Genomic DNA, 22,791 nt, shown 5'->3' on the forward strand with positions numbered 1-22,791 from the left:
AGTCAGGTAAGCCAATATATGATTTACAGGTTGTCTTGTTATATAACTGAAAAATCAGAAAACACATAATTAGGTTGGGACCAATTGTTCATACTAAACTTTAAATATTTTTAGTAATTGTTTAAATCTTCTCATTTAATGTAAAATGCATGTTATGCTAAATTTTACTTATAGAATGTAGAATGCACATTGGTGTTTCAGATTTTCAAATAGGAGCACAAGTTTCTCACTTATTGGCGCACGATGGATTTGCCAATCAGCTAGACATCTTTGTCACAAAATAAATTCAAAGGAATCTCTGCCATTGGAATCCCTCAAAACACAAATGGTGTTTCAGTACGTGAACCATTCTAAATGCCAAAATGGACAGACAAAGAGACATCAGTGACATGTACTTTATATCATAAAAGTAAACATTATTATACACATCTGATAATCACACAACTGTATATGTTTCTGTTCCTTAAGTGAGTGTATGGCCTCAAGTGAGATATGTTGTCAGATTGTGACAACATGGTTTGGAAGTTGAGAAGTTACTTTTGGCAAATCATTTGCTTGTCTGCTTTTACAGTTTTTCATTCCACCATAGAAATTTAGCCACAAGATATAGTAGTTAAAATATTCACATGGCTTTAGTGTTTTTTGCACAGTGGAGTGGCACTGAGAGAGCATGGTATGGAAATGGAGGGTCTGCAAAACACACATAAAATGTGACTCCTGACTTCTACCTGCAACAACAGGCAGAGCAGACAGATGTATGATAATTTCACAGGGGTGTCAAACCTTTCCACTACCCCAATCTTCAATCCATCCTTCTTGCCATACAGAATTGTGCTTTGATAGCAAATCTCATTCCGGGCTATATCTGACTGGAAGAATTGTTGAAGGGTACAGGGAAATGTCGCCTTCTTCGAGACGGTGGTGAAAAACGACGGACAGTAGCCCCACAATCTGCAGGTAAACACCGTTGGTCTTGCTGCTCTTGCTGTTGGGCAATAAGGCTTTGGGCAATTACTTTAGGAAGTCCTTCCAATTGTGACTGAAAATATACAAGCAGACAGATACTGATTGGATATGGCATCAGACAGATGTTGTAAATACTCAGATGATGGCTGGTTTGTAAGATATAGTTTTTTAATAAGTTAGCGAAATGTTTTATAATTGTTCATGCAGTAATCAAGAAAACAATGGACGTTGAAAACCCTTATCATCAGGATACTGTACTGCTGAAAGGTAAAAGGTTTTGTGACATACAAACAACAAAGACAATCAGTGTTAAGAACATATGCATTAAAGCTGGTGGTCAGTAGAGAGTGTTGTGCAATGATCATCAGGCCATAAGAACATATGCACTAAAGCTGGTTGGTCAGTAGGGTGTGTGTTGTGCAATGATCATCAGGCCATAAGAACATGTGCACTAAAGCTGGTGGTCAGTAGAGAGTGTGTTGTGCAATGATCATCAGGCCATAAGAACATGTGCACTCAAGCTGGTTGGTCAGGCGAGAGTGTGTTGTGCAATGATCATCAGGCCATAAGAACATATGCATTAAAGCTGGTGGTCAGTAGAGAGTGTGTTGTGCAATGATCATCAGGCCATAAGAACATATGCACTAAAGCTGGTTGGTCAGGCAAGAGTGTGTTGTGCAATGATCATCAGGCCATAAGAACATATGCTCTAAAGCTGGTGGTCAGTAGAGAGTGTGTTGTGCAATGATCATCAGGCCATTAGAACATATGCACTAAAGCTGGTTGGTCAGTAGAGAGTGTGTTGTGCAATGATCATTCGGCCACAAGAACATATGCACTAAAGCTGGCTGGTGAGGCGAGTGTGTTGTGCAATGATCATCAGGCCATAAGGCTGGTGATCATCAGGCGAGCACTAAAGTGTTGTCAGCAATGATCATCAGGCCATAAGAACATATGCACTAAAGCTGGTTGGTCAATGCGAGACAGTGTTGTGCAATGATCATCAGGCCATAAGAACATATGCACTAAAGCTGGTTGGTCTAAAGCTTGTGCAATGATCATCAGGCCATAAGAACATATGCACTAAAGCTGGTGGTCAGTGTGTTGTGCAATGATCATCAGGCCATAAGAACATATGCACTAAAGCTGGTTGGTCAGTAGAGAGTGTGTTGTGCAATGATCATCAGGCCATAAGAACATATGCACTAAAGCTGGTTGGTCAGTAGAGAGTGTGTTGTGCAATGATCATCAGGCCATAAGAACATATGCACTAAAGCTGGTTGGTCAGGCGAGAGTGTGTTGTGCAATGATCATCAGGCCATAAGAACATATGCATTAAAGCTGGTGGTCAGTAGAGAGAGTGTGTTGTGCAATGATCATCAGGCCATAAGAACATATGCACTAAAAGCTGGTTGGTCAGTAGAGAGTGTGTTGTGCAATGATCATCAGGCCATAAGAACATATGCACTAAAGCTGGTTGGTGTGTTGTGCAATGATCATCAGGCCATAAGAACATATGCTCTAAAGCTGGTTGGTCAGTAGAGAGTGTGTTGTGCAATGATCATCAGGCCATAAGAACATATGCACTAAAGCTGGTTGGTCAGTAGAGAGTGTGTTGTGCAATGATCATCAGGCCATAAGAACATATGCACTAAAGCTGGTTGGTCAGGCGAGAGTGTGTTGTGCAATGATCATCAGGCCATAAGAACATATGCACTGAAGCTAGTTGGTCAGTAGAGAGTGTGTTGTGCAATGATCATCAGGCCATAACAACATATGCACTAAAGCTGGTAGGTCAGACGAGAGTGTGTTGTGCAATGATCATCAGGCCATAAGAACATATGCATTAAAGCTGGTGGTCAGTAGAGAGTGTGTTGTGCAATGATCATCAGGCCATAAGAACATATGCACTAAAGCTGGTTGGTCAGTAGAGAGTGTGTTGTGCAATGATCATCAGGCCATAAGAACATATGCACTAAAGCTGGTTGGTCAGTAGAGAGTGTGTTGTGCAATGATCATCAGGCCATAAGAACATATGCACTAAAGCTGGTTGGTCAGTAGAGAGTGTGTTGTGCAATGATCATCAGGCCATAAGAACATATGCACTAAAGCTGGTGGTCAGTAGAGATAGTGTTGTGCAATGATCACCATGCCAAAAGAACATATGCACTAAAGCTTGTTGGTCAGGCAAGAGTGTGTTGTGCAATGATCATCAGGCCATAAGAACATATGCATTAAAGCTGGTGGTCAGTAGAGATAGTGTTGTGCAAGGATCACCAGGCCATAAGAACATATGCACTAAAGCTTGTTGGTCAGGCGAGAGGGTGTTGTGCAATGATCATCAGGCCATAAGAACATATGCACTAAAGCTGGTTGGTCAGACGAGAGTGTGTTATGCAATGATCATGAGGCCATAAGAACATATGCACTAAAGCTAGATGGTCAGTAGAGAGTGTGTTGTGCAATGATCATCAGGCCATAAGAACATATGCACTAAAGCTGGTAGGTCAGGCGAGAGTGTGTTGTGCAATGATCATCAGGCCATAAGAACATATGCATTAAAGCTGGTGGTCAGTAGAGAGTGTGTTGTGCAATGATCATCAGGCCATAAGAACATATGCACTAAAGCTGGTTGGTCAGTAGAGAGTGTGCTGTGCAATGATCATCAGGCCATAAGAACATATGCACTAAAGCTGGTTGGTCAGGCGAAAGTGTGTTGTGCAATGATCATCAGGCCATAAGAACATATGGACTAAAGCTGGTTGGTCAGGCGAGAGTGTGTTGTGCAGTGATCATCAGGCCATAAGAACATATGCATTAAAGCTGGTGGTCAGTAGAGAGTGTGTTGTGCAATGATCATCAGGCCATAAGAACATATGCACTAAAGCTGGTTGGTCAGTAGAGAGTGTGTTGTGCAATGATCATCAGGCCATAAGACCATATGCACTAAAGCTGGTTGGTCAGTAGAGAGTGTGTTGTGCAATGATCATCAGGCCATAAGAACATATGCACTAAAGCTGGTTGGTCAGTAGAGAGTGTGTTGTGCAATGATCATCAGGCCATAAGAACATATGCACTAAAGCTGGTTGGTCAGTAGAGAGTGTGTTGTGCAATGATCATCAGGCCATAAGAACATATGCACTAAAGCTGGTTGGTTGGTCAGTAGAGAGTGTGTTGTGCAATGATCATCAGGCCATAAGAACATATGCACTAAAGCTGGTTGGTCAGTAGAGAGTGTGTTGTGCAATGATCATCAGGCCATAAGAACATATGCACTGGTCAAAGCTGGTTGGTCAGTAGACTAAGTGTGTTGTGCAATGATCATCAGGCCATAAGAACATATGCACTAAAGCTGGTTGGTCAGGCGAGAGTGTGTTGTGCAATGATCATCAGGCCATAAGAACATATGCACTAAAGCTGGTTGGTCAGTAGAGAGTGTGTTGTGCAATGATCATCAGGCCATAAGAACATATGCACTAAAGCTGGTTGGTCAGTAGAGAGTGTGTTGTGCAATGATCATCAGGCCATAAGAACATATGCACTAAAGCTGGTTGGTCAGTAGAGAGTGTGTTGTGCAATGATCATCAGGCCATAAGAACATATGCACTAAAGCTGGTTGGTCAGGCGAGAGTGTGTTGTGCAATGATCATCAGGCCATAAGAACATATGCATTAAAGCTGGTGGTCAGTAGAGAGTGTGTTGTGCAATGATCATCAGGCCATAAGAACATATGCACTAAAGCTGGTTGGTCAGTAGAGAGTGTGTTGTGCAATGATCATCAGGCCATAAGAACATATGCACTAAAGCTGGTTGGTCAGGCGAGAGTGTGTTGTGCAAATGATCATCAGGCCATAAGAACATATGCACTAAAGCTAGTTGGTCAGTAGAGAGTGTGTTGTGCAATGATCATCAGGCCATAAGAACATATGCATTCAAAGCTGTTTGGTCAGTAGGTAGAGTGTGTTGTGCAATGATCATCAGGCCATAAGAACATATGCACTAAAGCTGGTTGGTCAGTAGAGAGTGTGTTGTGCAATGATCATCAGGCCATAAGAACATATGCACTAAAGCTGGTTGGTCAGGCGAGAGTGTGTTGTGCAATGATCATCAGGCCATAAGAACATATGCACTAAAGCTGGTTGGTCAGTAGAGAGTGTGTTGTGCAATGATCATCAGGCCATAAGAACATATGCACTAAAGCTGGTTGGTCAGTAGAGAGTGTGTTGTGCAATGATCATCAGGCCATAAGAACATATGCACTAAAGCTGGTTGGTCAGGCGAGAGTGTGTTGTGCAATGATCATCAGGCCATAAGAACATATGCACTAAAGCTGGTTGGTCAGTAGAGAGTGTGTTGTGCAATGATCATCAGGCCATAAGAACATATGCACTAAAGCTGGTTGGTCAGTAGAGAGTGTGTTGTGCAATGATCATCAGGCCATAAGAACATATGCACTAAAGCTGGTTGGTCAGTAGAGTGTGTTGTGCAATGATCATCAGGCCATAAGAACATATGCACTAAAGCTGGTGGATCAGTAGAGAGTGTGTTGTGCAATGATCATCAGGCCATAAGAACATATGCACTAAAGCTGGTTGGTCAGGCGAGAGTGTGTTGTGCAATGATCATCAGGCCATAAGAACATATGCACTAAAGCTGGTTGGTCAGTAGAGAGTGTGTTGTGCAATGATCATCAGGCCATAAGAACATATGCACTAAAGCTGGTTGGTCAGTAGAGAGTGTGTTGTGCAATGATCATCAGGCCATAAGAACATATGCATTAAAGCTGGTGGTCAGTAGAGAGTGTGTTGTGCAATGATCATCAGGCCATAAGAACATATGCATTAAAGCTGGTTGGTCAGTAGAGAGTGTGTTGTGCAATGATCATCAGGCCATAAGAACATATGCACTAAAGCTGGTTGGTCAGTAGAGTGTGTTGTGCAATGATCATCAGGCCATAAGAACATATGCACTAAAGCTGGTTGGTCAGTAGAGAGTGTGTTGTGCAATGATCATCAGGCCATAAGAACATATGCATTAAAGCTGGTTGGTCAGTAGAGAGTGTGTTGTGCAATGATCATCAGGCCATAAGAACATATGCACTAAAGCTGGTTGGTCAGTAGAGAGTGTGTTGTGCAAATGATCATCAGGCCATAAGAACATATGCACTAAAGCTGGTTGGTCAGTAGAGAGTGTGTTGTGCAATGATCATCAGGCCATAAGAACATATGCACTAAAGCTGGTTGGTCAGTAGAGAGTGTGTTGTGCAATGATCATCAGGCCATAAGAACATATGCACTAAAGCTGGTTGGTCAGTAGAGAGTGTGTTGTGCAATGATCATCAGGCCATAAGAACATATGCACTAAAGCTGGTTGGTCAGTAGAGAGTGTGTTGTGCAATGATCATCAGGCCATAAGAACATATGCACTAAAGCTGGTTGGTCAGTAGAGTGTGTGTTGTGCAATGATCATCAGGCCATAAGAACATATGCACTAAAGCTGGTTGGTCAGGAGAGTGTGTTGTGCAATGATCATCAGGCCATAAGAACATATGCACTAAAGCTGGTTGGTCAGTAGAGAGTGTGTTGTGCAATGATCATCAGGCCATAAGAACATATGCACTAAAGCTGGTTGGTCAGGCGAGAGTGTGTTGTGCAATGATCATCAGGCCATAAGAACATATGCACTAAAGCTGGTTGGTCAGTAGAGAGTGTGTTGTGCAATGATCATCAGGCCATAGGAACATATGCACTAAAGCTGGTTGGTCAGCGAGAGTGTGTTGTGCAATGATCATCAGGCCATAAGAACATATGCATTAAAGCTGGTGGTCAGTAGAGAGTGTGTTGTGCAATGATCATCAGGCCATAAGAACATATGCACTAAAGCTGGTTGGTCAGTAGAGAGTGTGTTGTGCAATGATCATCAGGCCATAAGAACATATGCACTAAAGCTGGTTGGTCAGGCGAGAGTGTGTTGTGCAATGATCATCAGGCCATAAGAACATATGCACTAAAGCTGGTTGGTCAGTAGAGAGTGTGTTGTGCAATGATCATCAGGCCATAAGAACATATGCACTAAAGCTGGTTGGTCAGTAGAGAGTGTGTTGTGCAATGATCATCAGGCCATAAGAACATATGCACTAAAGCTGGTTGGTCAGACGAGCGTGTGTTGTGCAATGATCATCAGGCCATAAGAACATATGCACTAAAGCTGGTGATCAGTAGAGAGTGTGTTGTGCAATGATCATCAGGCCATAAGAACATATGCACTAAAGCTGGTTGGTCAGGCGAGAGTGTGTTGTGCAATGATCATCAGGCCATAAGAACATATGCACTAAAGCTGGTTGGTCAGTAGAGAGTGTGTTGTGCAATGATCATCAGGCCATAGGAACATATGCACTAAAGCTGGTTGGTCAGGCGAGAGTGTGTTGTGCAATGATCATCAGGCCATAAGAACATATGCATTAAAGCTGGTGGTCAGTAGAGAGTGTGTTGTGCAATGATCATCAGGCCATAAGAACATATGCACTAAAGCTGGTTGGTCAGTAGAGAGTGTGTTGTGCAATGATCATCAGGCCATAAGAACATATGCACTAAAGCTGGTTGGTCAGGCGAGAGTGTGTTGTGCAATGATCATCAGGCCATAAGAACATATGCACTAAAGCTAGTTGGTCAGTAGAGAGTGTGTTGTGCAATGATCATCAGGCCATAAGAACATATGCATTAAAGCTGTTTGGTCAGTAGAGAGTGTGTTGTGCAATGATCATCAGGCCATAAGAACATATGCACTAAAGCTGGTTGGTCAGTAGAGAGTGTGTAATGCAATGATCATCAGGCCATAAGAACATATGCACTAAAGCTGGTTGGTCAGACGAGAGTGTGTTGTGCAATGATCATCGGGCCATAAGAACATATGCATTAAAGCTGGTGGTCAGTAGAGAGTGTGTTGTGCAATGATCATCAGGCCATAAGAACATATGCACTAAAGCTGGTTGGTCAGTAGAGAGTGTGTTGTGCAATGATCATCAGGCCATAAGAACATATGCACTAAAGCTGGTTGGTCAGGCGAGAGTGTGTTGTGCAATGATCATCAGGCCATAAGAACATATGCACTAAAGCTGGTTGGTCAGTAGAGAGTGTGTTGTGCAATGATCATCAGGCCATAAGAACATATGCACTAAAGCTGGTTGGTCAGTAGAGAGTGTGTTGTGCAATGATCATCAGGCCATAAGAACATATGCACTAAAGCTGGTTGGTCAGGCAGAGGTGTGTTGTGCAATGATCATCAGGCCATTAGAACATATGCACTAAAGCTGGTTGATCAGTAGAGAGTGTGTTGTGCAAATGATCATCAGGCCATAAGAACATATGCACTAAAGCTGGTTGGTCAGGCGAGAGTGTGTTGTGCAATGATCATCAGGCCATAAGAACATATGCACTAAAGCTGGTTGGTCAGGTAGAGAGTGTGTTGTGCAATGATCATCAGGCCATAGGAACATATGCACTAAAGCTGGTTGGTCAGTAGAGAGTGTGTTGTGCAAATGATCATCAGGCCATAAGAACATATGCATTAAAGCTGGTGGTCAGTAGAGAGTGTGTTGTGCAATGATCATCAGGCCATAAGAACATATGCACTAAAGCTGGTTGGTCAGTAGAGAGTGTGTTGTGCTGTGCAAATGATCATCAGGCCATAAGAACATATGCACTAAAGCTGGTTGGTCAGTAGAGAGTGTGTTGTGCAATGATCATCAGGCCATAAGAACATATGCACTAAAGCTGGTTGGTCAGTAGAGAGTGTGTTGTGCAATGATCATCAGGCCATAAGAACATATGCATTAAAGCTGGTTGGTCAGTAGAGAGTGTGTTGTGCAATGATCATCAGGCCATAAGAACATATGCACTAAAGCTGGTTGGTCAGTAGAGAGTGTGTAATGCAATGATCATCAGGCCATAAGAACATATGCACTAAAGCTGGTCTGGACGAAGCGAGAGTGTTGTGGTCAGTGGTTGGTCAGTAGAGAGTGTGTTGTGCAATGATCATCAGGCCATAAGAACATATGCATTAAAGCTGGTGGTCAGTAGAGAGTGTGTTGTGCAATGATCATCAGGCCATAAGAACATATGCACTAAAGCTGGTTGGTCAGTAGAGAGTGTGTTGTGCAATGATCATCAGGCCATAAGAACATATGCACTAAAGCTGGTTGGTCAGTAGAGTGTGTTGTGCAATGATCATCAGGCCATAAGAACATATGCACTAAAGCTGGTTGGTCAGTAGAGAGTGTGTTGTGCAATGATCATCAGGCCATAAGAACATATGCACTAAAGCTGGTTGGTCAGTAGAGAGTGTGTTGTGCAATGATCATCAGGCCATAAGAACATATGCACTAAAGCTGGTTGGTCAGTAGCGAGTGTGTGTGCAATGATCATCAGGCCATAAGAACATATGCACTAAAGCTGGTGGTCAGTAGAGAGTGTGTTGTGCAATGATCATCAGGCCATAAGAACATATGCACTAAAGCTGGTTGGTCAGTAGAGAGTGTGTTGTGCAATGATCATCAGGCCATAAGAACATATGCACTAAAGCTGGTTGGTCAGTAGAGAGTGTGTTGTGCAAATGATCATCAGGCCATAGGAACATATGCACTAAAGCTGGCTGGTCAGTAGAGAGTGTGTTGTGCAATGATCATCAGGCCATAAGAACATATGCATTAAAGCTGGTGGTCAGTAGAGAGTGTGTTGTGCAATGATCATCAGGCCATAAGAACATATGCACTAAAGCTGGTTGGTCAGTAGAGAGTGTGTTGTGCAATGATCATCAGGCCATAAGAACATATGCACTAAAGCTGGTTGGTCAGGCGAGAGTGTGTTGTGCAATGATCATCAGGCCATAAGAACATATGCACTAAAGCTGGTTGGTCAGTAGAGAGTGTGTTGTGCAATGATCATCAGGCCATAAGAACATATGCACTAAAGCTGGTTGGTCAGTAGAGAGTGTGTTGTGCAATGATCATCAGGCCATAAGAACATATGCACTAAAGCTGGTTGGTCAGTAGAGAGTGTGTTGTGCAATGATCATCAGGCCATAAGAACATATGCACTAAAGCTGGTTGGTCAGTAGAGAGTGTGTTGTGCAATGATCATCAGGCCATAAGAACATATGCACCAAAGCTGGTTGGTCAGGCGAGAGTGTGTTGTGCAATGATCATCAGGCCATAAGAACATATGCACTAAAGCTGGTTGGTCAGTAGAGAGTGTGTTGTGCAATGATCATCAGGCCATAAGAACATATGCACTAAAGCTGGTTGGTCAGGCGAGAGAGTGTGTTGTGCAATGATCATCAGGCCATAAGAACATATGCATTAAAGCTGGTTGGTCAGTAGAGAGTGTGTTGTGCAATGATCATCAGGCCATAAGAACATATGCACTAAAGCTGGTTGGTCAGTAGAGAGTGTGTTGTGCAATGATCATCAGGCCATAAGAACATATGCACACTAAAGCTGGTTGGTCAGTAGCGAGAGTGTGTTGTGCAATGATCATCAGGCCATAAGAACATATGCACTAAAGCTGGTTGGTCAGTAGAGAGTGTGTTGTGCAATGATCATCAGGCCATAAGAACATATGCACTAAAGCTGGTTGGTCAGTAGAGAGTGTGTTGTGCAATGATCATCAGGCCATAAGAACATATGCACTAAAGCTGGTTGGTCAGTAGAGAGTGTGTTGTGCAATGATCATCAGGCCATAAGAACATATGCACTAAAGCTGGTTGGTCAGTAGAGAGTGTGTTGTGCAATGATCATCAGGCCATAAGAACATATGCACTAAAGCTGGTTGGTCAGTAGAGAGTGTGTTGTGCAATGATCATCAGGCCATAAGAACATATGCACTAAAGCTGGTTGGTCAGGCGAGAGTGTGTTGTGCAATGATCATCAGGCCATAAGAACATATGCACTAAAGCTGGTTGGTCAGTAGAGAGTGTGTTGTGCAATGATCATCAGGCCATAAGAACATATGCACTAAAGCTGGTTGGTCAGTAGAGAGTGTGTTGTGCAATGATCATCAGGCCATAAGAACATATGCACTAAAGCTGGTTGGTCAGTAGAGAGTGTGTTGTGCAATGATCATCAGGCCATAAGAACATATGCACTAAAGCTGGTGGTCAGTAGAGAGTGTGTTGTGCAATGATCATCAGGCCATAAGAACATATGCACTAAAGCTGGTTGGTCAGTAGAGAGTGTGTTGTGCAATGATCATCAGGCCATAAGAACATATGCACTAAAGCTGGTTGGTCAGTAGAGAGTGTGTTGTGCAATGATCATCAGGCCATAAGAACATATGCACTAAAGCTGGTTGGTCAGTAGAGAGTGTGTTGTGCAATGATCATCAGGCCATAAGAACATATGCACTAAAGCTGGTTGGTCAGTAGAGAGTGTGTTGTGCAATGATCATCAGGCCATAAGAACATATGCACTAAAGCTGTTTGGTCAGTAGAGAGTGTGTTGTGCAATGATCATCAGGCCATAAGAACATATGCACTAAAGCTGGTTGGTCAGTAGAGAGTGTGTTGTGCAATGATCATCAGGCCATAAGAACATATGCACTAAAGCTGGTTGGTCAGGCGAGTGTGTTGTGCAATGATCATCAGGCCATAAGAACATATGCACTAAAGCTGGTGGTCAGTAGAGAGTGTGTTGTGCAATGATCATCAGGCCATAAGAACATATGCACTAAAGCTGGTTGGTCAGTAGAGAGTGTGTTGTGCAATGATCATCAGGCCATAAGAACATATGCACTAAAGCTGGTTGGTCAGTAGAGAGTGTGTTGTGCAATGATCATCAGGCCATAAGAACATATGCACTAAAGCTGGTTGGTCAGTAGAGAGTGTGTTGTGCAATGATCATCAGGCCATAAGAACATATGCACTAAAGCTGGTTGGTCAGTAGAGAGTGTGTTGTGCAATGATCATCAGGCCATAAGAACATATGCACTAAAGCTGGTTGGTCAGACGAGAGTGTGTTGTGCAATGATCATCAGGCCATAAGAACATATGCACTAAAGCTGGTGATCAGTAGAGAGTGTGTTGTGCAATGATCATCAGGCCATAAGAACATATGCACTAAAGCTGGTTGGTCAGGCGAGAGTGTGTTGTGCAATGATCATCAGGCCATAAGAACATATGCACTAAAGCTGGTTGGTCAGTAGAGAGTGTGTTGTGCAATGATCATCAGGCCATAGGAACATATGCACTAAAGCTGGTTGGTCAGTAGAGAGTGTGTTGTGCAATGATCATCAGGCCATAAGAACATATGCATTAAAGCTGGTGGTCAGTAGAGAGTGTGTTGTGCAATGATCATCAGGCCATAAGAACATATGCACTAAAGCTGGTTGGTCAGTAGAGAGTGTGTTGTGCAATGATCATCAGGCCATAAGAACATATGCACTAAAGCTGGTTGGTCAGGCGAGAGTGTGTTGTGCAATGATCATCAGGCCATAAGAACATATGCACTAAAGCTGGTTGGTCAGTAGAGAGTGTGTTGTGCAATGATCATCAGGCCATAAGAACATATGCACTAAAGCTGGTTGGTCAGTAGAGAGTGTGTTGTGCAATGATCATCAGGCCATAAGAACATATGCACTAAAGCTGGTTGGTCAGTAGAGAGTGTGTTGTGCAATGATCATCAGGCCATAAGAACATATGCACTAAAGCTGGTTGGTCAGTAGAGAGTGTGTTGTGCAATGATCATCAGGCCATAAGAACATATGCACTAAAGCTGGTTGGTCAGTAGAGAGTGTGTTGTGCAATGATCATCAGGCCATAAGAACATATGCACTAAAGCTGGTTGGTCAGTAGAGAGTGTGTTGTGCAATGATCATCAGGCCATAGGAACATATGCACCAAAAGCTGGTTGGTCAGGCGAGAGTGTGTTGTGCAAATGATCATCAGGCCATAAGAACATATGCATTAAAGCTGGTGGTCAGTAGAGAGTGTGTTGTGCAATGATCATCAGGCCATAAGAACATATGCACTAAAGCTGGTTGGTCAGTAGAGAGTGTGTTGTGCAATGATCATCAGGCCATAAGAACATATGCACTAAAGCTGGTTGGTCAGGCGAGAGTGTGTTGTGCAATGATCATCAGGCCATAAGAACATATGCACTAAAGCTGGTTGGTCAGTAGAGAGTGTGTTGTGCAATGATCATCAGGCCATAAGAACATATGCACTAAAGCTGTTTGGTCAGTAGAGAGTGTGTTGTGCAATGATCATCAGGCCATAAGAACAGATGCACTAAAGCTGGTTGGTCAGTAGAGAGTGTGTAATGCAATGATCATCAGGCCATAAGAACATATGCACTAAAGCTGGTTGGTCAGTAGAGAGTGTGTTGTGCAATGATCATCAGGCCATAAGAACATATGCACTAAAGCTGGTGGTCAGGCGAGAGTGTGTTGTGCAATGATCATCAGGCCATAAGAACATATGCACTAAAGCTGGTTGGTCAGGCGAGAGTGTGTTGTGCAATGATCATCAGGCCATAAGAACATATGCACTAAAGCTGGTTGGTCAGTAGAGAGTGTGTTGTGCAATGATCATCAGGCCATAAGAATATATGCACTAAAGCTGGTTGGTCAGTAGAGAGTGTGTTGTGCAATGATCATCAGGCCCTAAGAACATATGCACTAAAGCTGGTTGGTCAGTAGAGAGTGTGTTGTGCAATGATCATTAGGCCATAAGAACATATGCACTAAAGCTGGTGGTCAGTAGAGAGTGTGTTGTGCAATGATCATCAGGCCATAAGAACATATGCACTAAAGCTGGTTGGTCAGTAGAGAGTGTGTTATGCAATGATCATCAGGCCATAAGAACATATGCACTAAAGCTGGTTGGTCAGTAGGGAGTGTGTTGTGCAATGATCATCAGGCCCTAAGAACATATGCACTAAAGCTGGTTGGTCAGGCGAGAGTGTGTTGTGCAATGATCATCAGGCCATAAGAACATATGCACTAAAGCTGGTTGGTCAGGCGAGAGTGTGTTGTGCAGTGATCATCAGGCCATAAGAACATATGCACTAAAGCTGGTTGGTCAGTAGAGAGTGTGTTGTGCAATGATCATCAGGCCATAAGAACATATGTACTAAAGCTGGTTGGTCAGACGAGCGTGTGTTGTGCAATGATCATCAGGCCATAAGAACATATGCACTAAAGCTGGTTGATCAGTAGAGAGTGTGTTGTGCAATGATCATCAGCCCATAAGAACATATGCACTAAAGCTGGTTGGTCAGGCGAGAGTGTGTTGTGCAATGATCATCAGGCCATAAGACCATATGCACTAAAGCTGGTTGGTCAGTAGAGAGTGTGTTGTGCAATGATCATCAGGCCATAAGAACATATGCACTAAAGCTGGTTGGTCAGGCGAGAGTGTGTTGTGCAATGATCATCAGGCCATAAGAACATATGCACTAAAGCTGGTTGGTCAGTAGAGAGTGTGTTGTGCAATGATCATCAGGCCATAAGAACATATTCACTAAAGCTGGTTGGTCAGTAGAGAGTGTGTTGTGCAATGATCATCAGGCCATAAGAACATATGCACTAAAGCTGGTTGGTCAGTAGGGAGTGTGTTGTGCAATGATCATCAGGCCATAAGAACATATGCACTAAAGCTGGTGGTCAGTAGAGAGTGTGTTGTGCAATGATCATCAGGCCATAAGAACATATGCACTAAAGCTGGTTGGTCAGGCGAGAGTGTGTTGTGCAATGATCATCAGGCCATAAGAACATATGCACTAAAGCTGGTTGGTCAGTAGGGAGTGTGTTGTGCAATGATCATCAGGCCATAAGAACATATGCACTAAAGCTGGTTGGTCAGGCGAGAGTGTGTTGTGCAATGATCATCAGGCCATAAGAACATATGCACTAAAGCTGGTTGGTCAGGCGAGAGTGTGTTGTGCAGTGATCATCAGGCCATGAGAACATATGCACTAAAGCTGGTTGGTCAGTAGAGAGTGTGTTGTGCAATGATCATCAGGCCATAAGAACATATGTACTAAAGCTGGTTGGTCAGACGAGGGTGTGTTGTGCAATGATCATCAGGCCATAAGAACATATGCACTAAAGCTGGTGATCAGTAGAGAGTGGGTTGTGCAATGATCATCAGCCCATAAGAACATATGCACTAAAGCTGGTTGGTCAGGCGAGAGTGTGTTGTGCAATGATCATCAGGCCATAAGAACATATGCACTAAAGCTGGTTGGTCAGTAGAGAGTGTGTTGTGCAATGATCATCAGGCCATAAGAACATATGCACTAAAGCTGGTTGGTGAGGCGAGAGTGTGTTGTGCAATGATCATCAGGCCATAAGAACATATGCACTAAAGCTGGTTGGTCAGTAGAGAGTGTGTTGTGCAATGATCATCAGGCCATAAGAACATATGCACTAAAGCTGGTTGGTCAGTAGAGAGTGTGTTGTGCAATGATCATCAGGCCATAAGAACATATGCACTAAAGCTGGTTGGTCAGTAGAGAGTGTGTTGTGCAATGATCATCAGGCCATAAGAACATATGTACTAAAGCTGGTGGTCAGTAGAGAGTGTGTTGTGCAATGATCATCAGGCCATAAGAACATATGCACTAAAGCTGGTTGGTCAGTAGAGAGTGTGTTGTGCAATGATCATCAGGCCATAAGAACATATGCACTAAAGCTGGTTGGTCAGTAGGGAGTGTGTTGTGCAATGATCATCAGGCCCTAAGAACATATGCATTAAAGCTGGTGGTCAGTAGGGAGTGTGTTGTGCAATGATCATCAGGCCATAAGAACATATGCACTAAAGCTGGTGGTCAGTAGAGAGTGTGTTGTGCAATGATCATCAGGCCATAAGAACATATGCATTAAAGCTGGTGGTCAGTAGAGAGTGTGTTGTGCAATGATCATCAGCCCATAAGAACATATGCACTAAAGCTGGTTGGTCAGTAGAGAGTGTGTTGTGCAATGATCATCAGGCCATAAGAACATATGCACTAAAGCTGGTTGGTCAGGCGAGAGTGTGTTGTGCAATGATCATCAGGCCATAAGAAGATATGCATTAAAGCTGGTGGTCAGTTGAGAGTGTGTTGTGCAATGATCATCAGGCCATAAGAACATATGCACTAAAGCTGGTTGGTCAGTAGAGAGTGTGTAATGCAATGATCATCAGGCCATAAGAACATATGCACTAAAGCTGGTTGGTCAGTAGAGAGTGTGTTGTGCAATGATCATCAGGCCATAAGAACATATGCACTAAAGCTGGTGGTCAGTAGAGAGTGTGTTGTGCAATGATCATCAGGCCATAAGAACATATGCACTAAAGCTGGTTGGTCAGTAGGGAGTGTGTTGTGCAATGATCATCAGGCCCTAAGAACATATGCACTAAAGCTGGTTGGTCAGGCCAGAGTGTGTTGTGCAATGATCATCAGGCCATAAGAACATATGCACTAAAGCTGGTTGGTCAGGCGAGAGTGTGTTGTGCAATGATCATCAGGCCATAAGAACATATGCACTAAAGCTGGTTGGTCAGTAGAGAGTGTGTTGTGCAATGATCATCAGGCCATAAGAACATATTTACTAAAGCTGGTTGGTCAGTAGAGTGTGTGTTGTGCAATGATCATCAGCCCATAAGAACATATGCACTAAAGCTGGTTGGTCAGTAGAGAGTGTGTTGTGCAATGATCATCAGGCCATAAGAACATATGCACTAAAGCTGGTTGGTCAGTAGAGAGTGTGTTGTGCAATGATCATCAGGCCATAGGAACATATGCACTAAAGCTGGTTGGTCAGGCGAGAGTGTGTTGTGCAATGATCATCAGGCCATAAGAACATATGCACTAAAGCTGGTGGTCAGTAGAGAGTGTGTTGTGCAATGATCATCAGGCCATAAGAACATATGCACTAAAGCTGGTTGGTCAGTAGAGAGTGTGTTGTGCAATGATCATCAGGCCATAAGAACATATGCACTAAAGCTGGTTGGTCAGGCGAGAGTGTGTTGTGCAATGATCATCAGGCCATAAGAACATATGCACTAAAGCTGGTTGGTCAGTAGAGAGTGTGTTGTGCAATGATCATCAGGCCATAAGAACATATGCACTAAAGCTGGTTGGTCAGTAGAGAGTGTATTGTGCAATGATCATCAGGCCATAAGAACATATGTACTAAAGCTGGTTGGTCAGGCGAGAGTGTGTTGTGCAATGATCATCCGGCCATAAGACCATATGCACTAAAGCTGGTTGGTCAGTAGAGAGTGTGTTGTGCAATGATCATCAGGCCATAAGAACATATGCACTAAAGCTGGTTGGTCAGGCGAGAGTGTGTTGTGCAATGATCATCAGGCCATAAGATCTTATGCATTAAAGCTGGTGGTCAGTAGAGAGTGTGTTGTATCAATGATCATCAGGCCATAAGAACATATGTACTAAAGCTGGTTGGTCAGGCGAGAGTGTGTTGTGCAATGATCATCAGGCCATAAGAACATATGCTCTAAAGCTGGTGGTCAGTAGAGAGTGTGTTGTGCAATGATCATCAGGCCATAAGAAAATATGCACTAAAGCTGGTTGGTCAGGCGAGAGTGTGTTGTGCAATGATCATCAGGCCATAAGAACATATGCTCTAAAGCTGTTTGGTCAGTAGAGAGTGTGTTGTGCAATGGTGCAGGCCTGGCAGCTTCATTGAGGCCACTAAACATTCATGAATGTCCTGGGGAAGATCATTCAATATCTGAGGCCACTAAACATTCATGAATGTCCTGGGCAACATCATTCAATATCTGAGGCCACTAAACATTCACGAATGTCCTGGGGAAGATCATTCAATATCTGAAGAATGATTGTAGTCCTGCAGCATCATAGGAGGATTCGGATGACGTTTTAAATGTCACTCCATTTCATCTCAGACATGTTCAACATTGTCTTGATAAAGATACAGCTGTACAACTTGAGCAACGTGTGGTCAGGCCTTATCAAGTTTAACATCACCTCAGGGTTGTTCTGCAAAAACTGTAAAGCAGCCATTTGTAAAATCTTGTCTCAGTACAGCCTTCAAGTTCTGTTCAATTATGATCACTGGCCTCTTGCTGCAGTTGTTACCCCATCCAAGATCATAACATCCCAATGTCTGACAAGGATCCAGTTCCAGAACATATGGCCTGATGTATTGTTCATCTGTGCTTCTGTAGACACTTGTCCTGACATCAGCTTGGTGAAGAAGGAAACTTGCCTCATCGGTAAAGAGAGCTCTTCTCCACTTTTGTGTTCCTGCTCCACTGGAGACATCGATGTCCGTGTTCTAGCGTCAGAATTGGCTGTCAGCCTGGACATCTTGCAATGATGATGTAGATGATGTACATGACATTTGACTGTCCTCGTAGATACACCATGTATGTGGGCTGGAACTCATGTGGATGTACATGGTTCAAATCCATCGGTCTTGTTGGGGGTTATTACTGGTGGGCAGCCACAACAGTAGGGCTGTGCAATATAACCGTTTTACCAGTATTTACCAGTTCAGACATGAAAACGATACCCATTGCGATACACAGATCCAAAACCGGTATTTTGACATGCATTCAGAAAACTTTGTAACACTCGGAAATCTTCGGATATTTCCGTTTTTTTAAAGTCTTCCTTTCCTTTTTTATTTGTGCCAAATATTATTTACATTTATATTTTGTCATGATTAAGCTTTTTATTAAAGCTTAATCAAGCATAGTAATTTTTTGTGTTTTTGCTTTATAAAACAAGCATTAACTTGATTATACGTTGTCTTTTGTTAAAAAAAAGAACTTCTTGCAATATATTACAATACATATCGCAATATATGCTTTCACATCACAATATATGCTTTCGCATCGCAATATATCGCAATATGAAAATTCTCTGCAATACCCACCCCTACACAACAGGGATGGTTTATAACCTGAATGTTTTGCTTAAAACGTCACCATAAGTACCAAAATGATGTCTACAGACATTGAATTGACAAGCAACACCATGCTGTGAGTTACAAGACTTAAGCAAAACTATATCTCTCTATCTATCATTTTACCTAAGGTGCAGCATGTCAAACATGTTCCAGAACGATAAATAGAGGTATTTTTCTGACTTCTGCACCACTTTAGGCTGCACTGAGTGGATAAATGTCAGGTTGTCTGGCCTTTAAACATTGCTGGACATTTCTTTCTAATATGTTGTGCTTCTTGCAAATTTGAACAAGCAATTTGAACAACTGCTTGTTTGTTTTCCTTAGGCTATTTTAACTCATTAAAAAAGATTTAAAAATTTATTTACAAAATAAACAATCAAAATATTCCATGTTGCAACAAGTTTTGCCTCTCAGTATAATTATACTTACATGCAAAACTGGAAACAAGTGGACAATTTCTCTTTATGTGTCTATGGTAACTAGACACACAGAATAAAGGAATCTAAATCATATGAAAGAATTAAAAAAAATCAGAGTGCACACACACACACACACACACACTGAAATTGAAATTTGGTAACCGATTATTTGCAATTTGAGAGGAAAACAGAAAAACATAATTATCAACAATCCTGGAAAGTATGGTTACCATGACAACCATCAATCAGATCTCAAATAATGATTGTTGTGATTGTATGAACCACCACTGACGATCACATCAGTACCTCGTGTAGCAATCCCTCTGCTGGTCTCTTCAAAGCAGCAATCAAGCATAAGAATTCTCAGCATCAGAATCCTCTGCCAGTCTTTATGGTGTGCCTGTGTAAATTCCTGCAGAACTCTGACTTGAATTTGGTGTCCAAGATCCCTATATGTTTGATGGGCTGTTGTAATGTTTTGACAGGGTTGTTCTGCATATGGGTGAAGATGTCTTGAAAACGGTGAGGTCCAGCTTTGGCATCCATAAATATCAGACGACTGGTAAGTGGATGGTTATCAAAACTGGGCACAATGCTTCCTGTTGATAACGTTGACCACTGAATGTCCCAGGTATGTTAAGGAGATCCAGTTTGCATTCATACAAAATGCAATCCCATACCATCACTGAGCCAGCAGGGTTCAGCAGCATGGATCATCTCCCAGTGATATGCCTCATCTCCATGCCAGGGTTGGGAACATGTGGACGACACCAGCTTTCATCAGATCAATGGACCCTAAGCCATGTTCTAAAGTATGTCTGATGAGATGATGTGACTTTAGACAAGCAGCTCAGAGACCTTCTGATGGTACTGATCGGGAGTTGCAAGCTTACTTTCCATTGCCAACAGTTCTTCAGCACAGGTCATGGGATTGGGTATACTGCAAATGATTCCAATTGCAATATTTTTTCTGCGAACCGGTATATTGGTTAAAAATTATATGTGAAGTTTGGGGATTATCCCTGTGGTGTAAGTTATAATCTACACATACTTTCAATCACAACTGATGTTTCCCATTGTAATTAATTGACAAAATGGCATACTTTACATCCTAAAAATTGTATAAAATGAATACGGAATCCCAAACTATCCAACCTAATTTTGAGACTGCTGCAATGAGAACCATAACATTTAGTTTTTGAGCCTTAGTATGTAGAAAAAACACTGTGCATGTACAAACAGTGTCACTCACTGTCACACACATTAGCTCCCAATAAATCACAATGTGGGTACCTGAATCGCAATGCAATTTACTTGGCAAAACAGTAAGAACTGTGCAGGGGGTATAAGTAGATATAAATCATGCAAATAAACATGACTTTTATCAGTTAATGGGTATTGAACCTAAATTTTCTGTTACATTTACTCTTCAGACAAAAAACAAGAAAAATATGGTTCAGTGTCCAAATATTCTGGTTACAGGAAACCGTCAGTTAACTTCCACCCAAACCACTTTCACTTTCAACACTTTCTGAGTATTGAGTCACCCCAAATGCATCAAAATTGCCATGCTTATGCCTTCCTCTTTCCTCAATATAATCCACATTATCCCTACAATATTCCTTCAAATACCTTTCTGTTTCATGCAGACCAGTGAAGATCCGGGGTAGAATAGGTCTTCAGCAACCCATGCTTGCCACAAAAGGCAACTATGCTTGTCATAAGAGGCGACTAACGGGATCGGGTGGTCAGGCTCGCTGACTTGGTTGACACATGCCATTGGTTCCCAATTGCGCAGATCAATGCTCATGCTGTTGATCCATGGATTGTCTGGTCCAGACTCGATTATTTACAGACGGCCACCATAAAGCTGGAATAATGCTGAGTGCGGCGTAAAACTAAACTAACTCACTCTGTTTCATGAATGCTGTGAACTAACATCTGACACTTTCAGCCATTTGCAGTTCATACAGTTGCACAACAAGTTTTTCGGCAAAAGCTATTGTACCCTCAGTAGCTTGCTGTACCTTGGCCTTGCCTCTCCTGTCCCTTTCTCAGCTGCGATCAGCTTGCTGTATCTTGGCCTCGCCTCTCCTGTCCCCTTCTCAGCTGCCAACACAGCTTGCTGTACCTTGGCCTCGCCCCTCCTGTCCCCTTCTCAGCTGCCACCACAGCTTGCTGTACCTTGGCCTCGCCTCTCCTGTCCCCTCCTCAGCTGCCACCACAGCTTGCTGTACCTTGGCCTCGCCTCTCCTGTCCCCTCCTCAGCTGCCACCACAGCTTGCTGTACCTTGGCCTCGCCTCTCCTGTCCCCTTCTCAGCTGCCACCACAGCTTGCTCTACCTTGGCCTCGCCTCTCCTGTCCCCTTCTGAGCTGCCACCACAGCTTGTTGTACCTTGGCCTTGCCCCTCCTGTCCCCTTCTGAGCTGCCACCACAGCTTGCAGTTGGCGGCAAGTTCCTCACACCTGTTGATGTTGCATGGCTTTCAAAGGCATTTTTGAGGTTGATAAAGTGTGGCTTCTTCTGTTCTCAGCACTCATGTTTTCTCTGCCCTGAACCCACACAGAGATTCAGGATGCCCACCATCAACAAATATCTGTCTTTCACAGAAGTAAAGAGCTTTCCAGCAATGTGATTTTCCCACACTCATCGTACTTCTTTCCTCCTTGTTCTTGCACAAATTGTCAATATTCCAATCTATCATGTATTGATAAGTGTCCTCCCAACACTTGACACATATGTTCAGACAGATAGCTTTAACAGGACCTCCTTTCCACACTTGATGAACTCTGGAGTGATCTCATCCATTCCAGGCATTTTTTTGCAAGGCAGCCTCTTGGTGGTCTTGCTCAGCATCTCCCCTGATGATTTCTCAACCGAATGTGCCCCAGGACTGCAGACTGTTCAAGCATTGTATTGCTGTTTTGTGATCTTTTCTGTCAGTGCTTCAACCAGGGCTGTCTCAAGGACACCCTGAATTGAGACTTGGTCTGGGAGAAGAAATTGCTGCTGCATAGCTCATGGTGAAGGAACAGTCCATGTTCATTTGTGTTGCAAATTCCACGTTGTCCTTGAGAGCCACGCCAAGATTCATGGACAGTAGCCACTCTTTCATGGAAGTTGCAAAGCTGTAATGCTAATTTTCTGTTTCCATCAGCTCGCTTTCCCTGACATCTAGCCATATAAGTTTAAAACAGTACATCATGTTTTTAATTAAAGGAAAATATTATTAATTTTTATAGGGGTAAAAGTCACCTTCTATGATTAAGATTGAACAAAAAGTTCTAAAATAGCCATAAACACGTAAAAAACACACAAATATTTCCGCCTATTATGGAAACACCTGACAGTTAATGAGCAGAAGCCGGTATCACGTGGAAGTTCTTCTTCGATTTACCTGACAACTTGACAGTGACCATGGATTCTGAAGCAGCAGAAAATGTTCCTGATGTCATTTTTTACATGGACGTT

General features: G+C 42.8%; 1 protein-coding gene across 5 annotated transcripts in view; it reads right to left on the reverse strand.

Annotated features, from left to right (window-relative positions):
• Positions 1–381: 381 nt before the first annotated feature.
• Positions 382–22,791, reverse strand: part of LOC124262398 (small conductance calcium-activated potassium channel protein 2-like) — a 297,321-nt gene continuing 274,911 nt past the window's right edge. For 4 of the 5 annotated variants that reach the window (XM_046696882.1, XM_046696880.1, XM_046696881.1 and 1 more), the window contains one exon: positions 382–1,039. In XM_046696882.1, coding sequence (XP_046552838.1) covers positions 860–1,039 — 180 coding nt within the window. In that variant the 3' untranslated portion in view covers positions 382–859. The remainder of the gene's footprint in view (positions 1,040–22,791) is intronic. The other variant, XR_006894577.1, reaches the window with a different exon arrangement.

The sequence above is a fragment of the Haliotis rubra genome, unplaced genomic scaffold (genome assembly GCF_003918875.1).
Source record: "Haliotis rubra isolate DU_JTF1 unplaced genomic scaffold, ASM391887v1 Scf836, whole genome shotgun sequence".
Lineage (NCBI taxonomy): Eukaryota > Metazoa > Mollusca > Gastropoda > Lepetellida > Haliotidae > Haliotis > Haliotis rubra.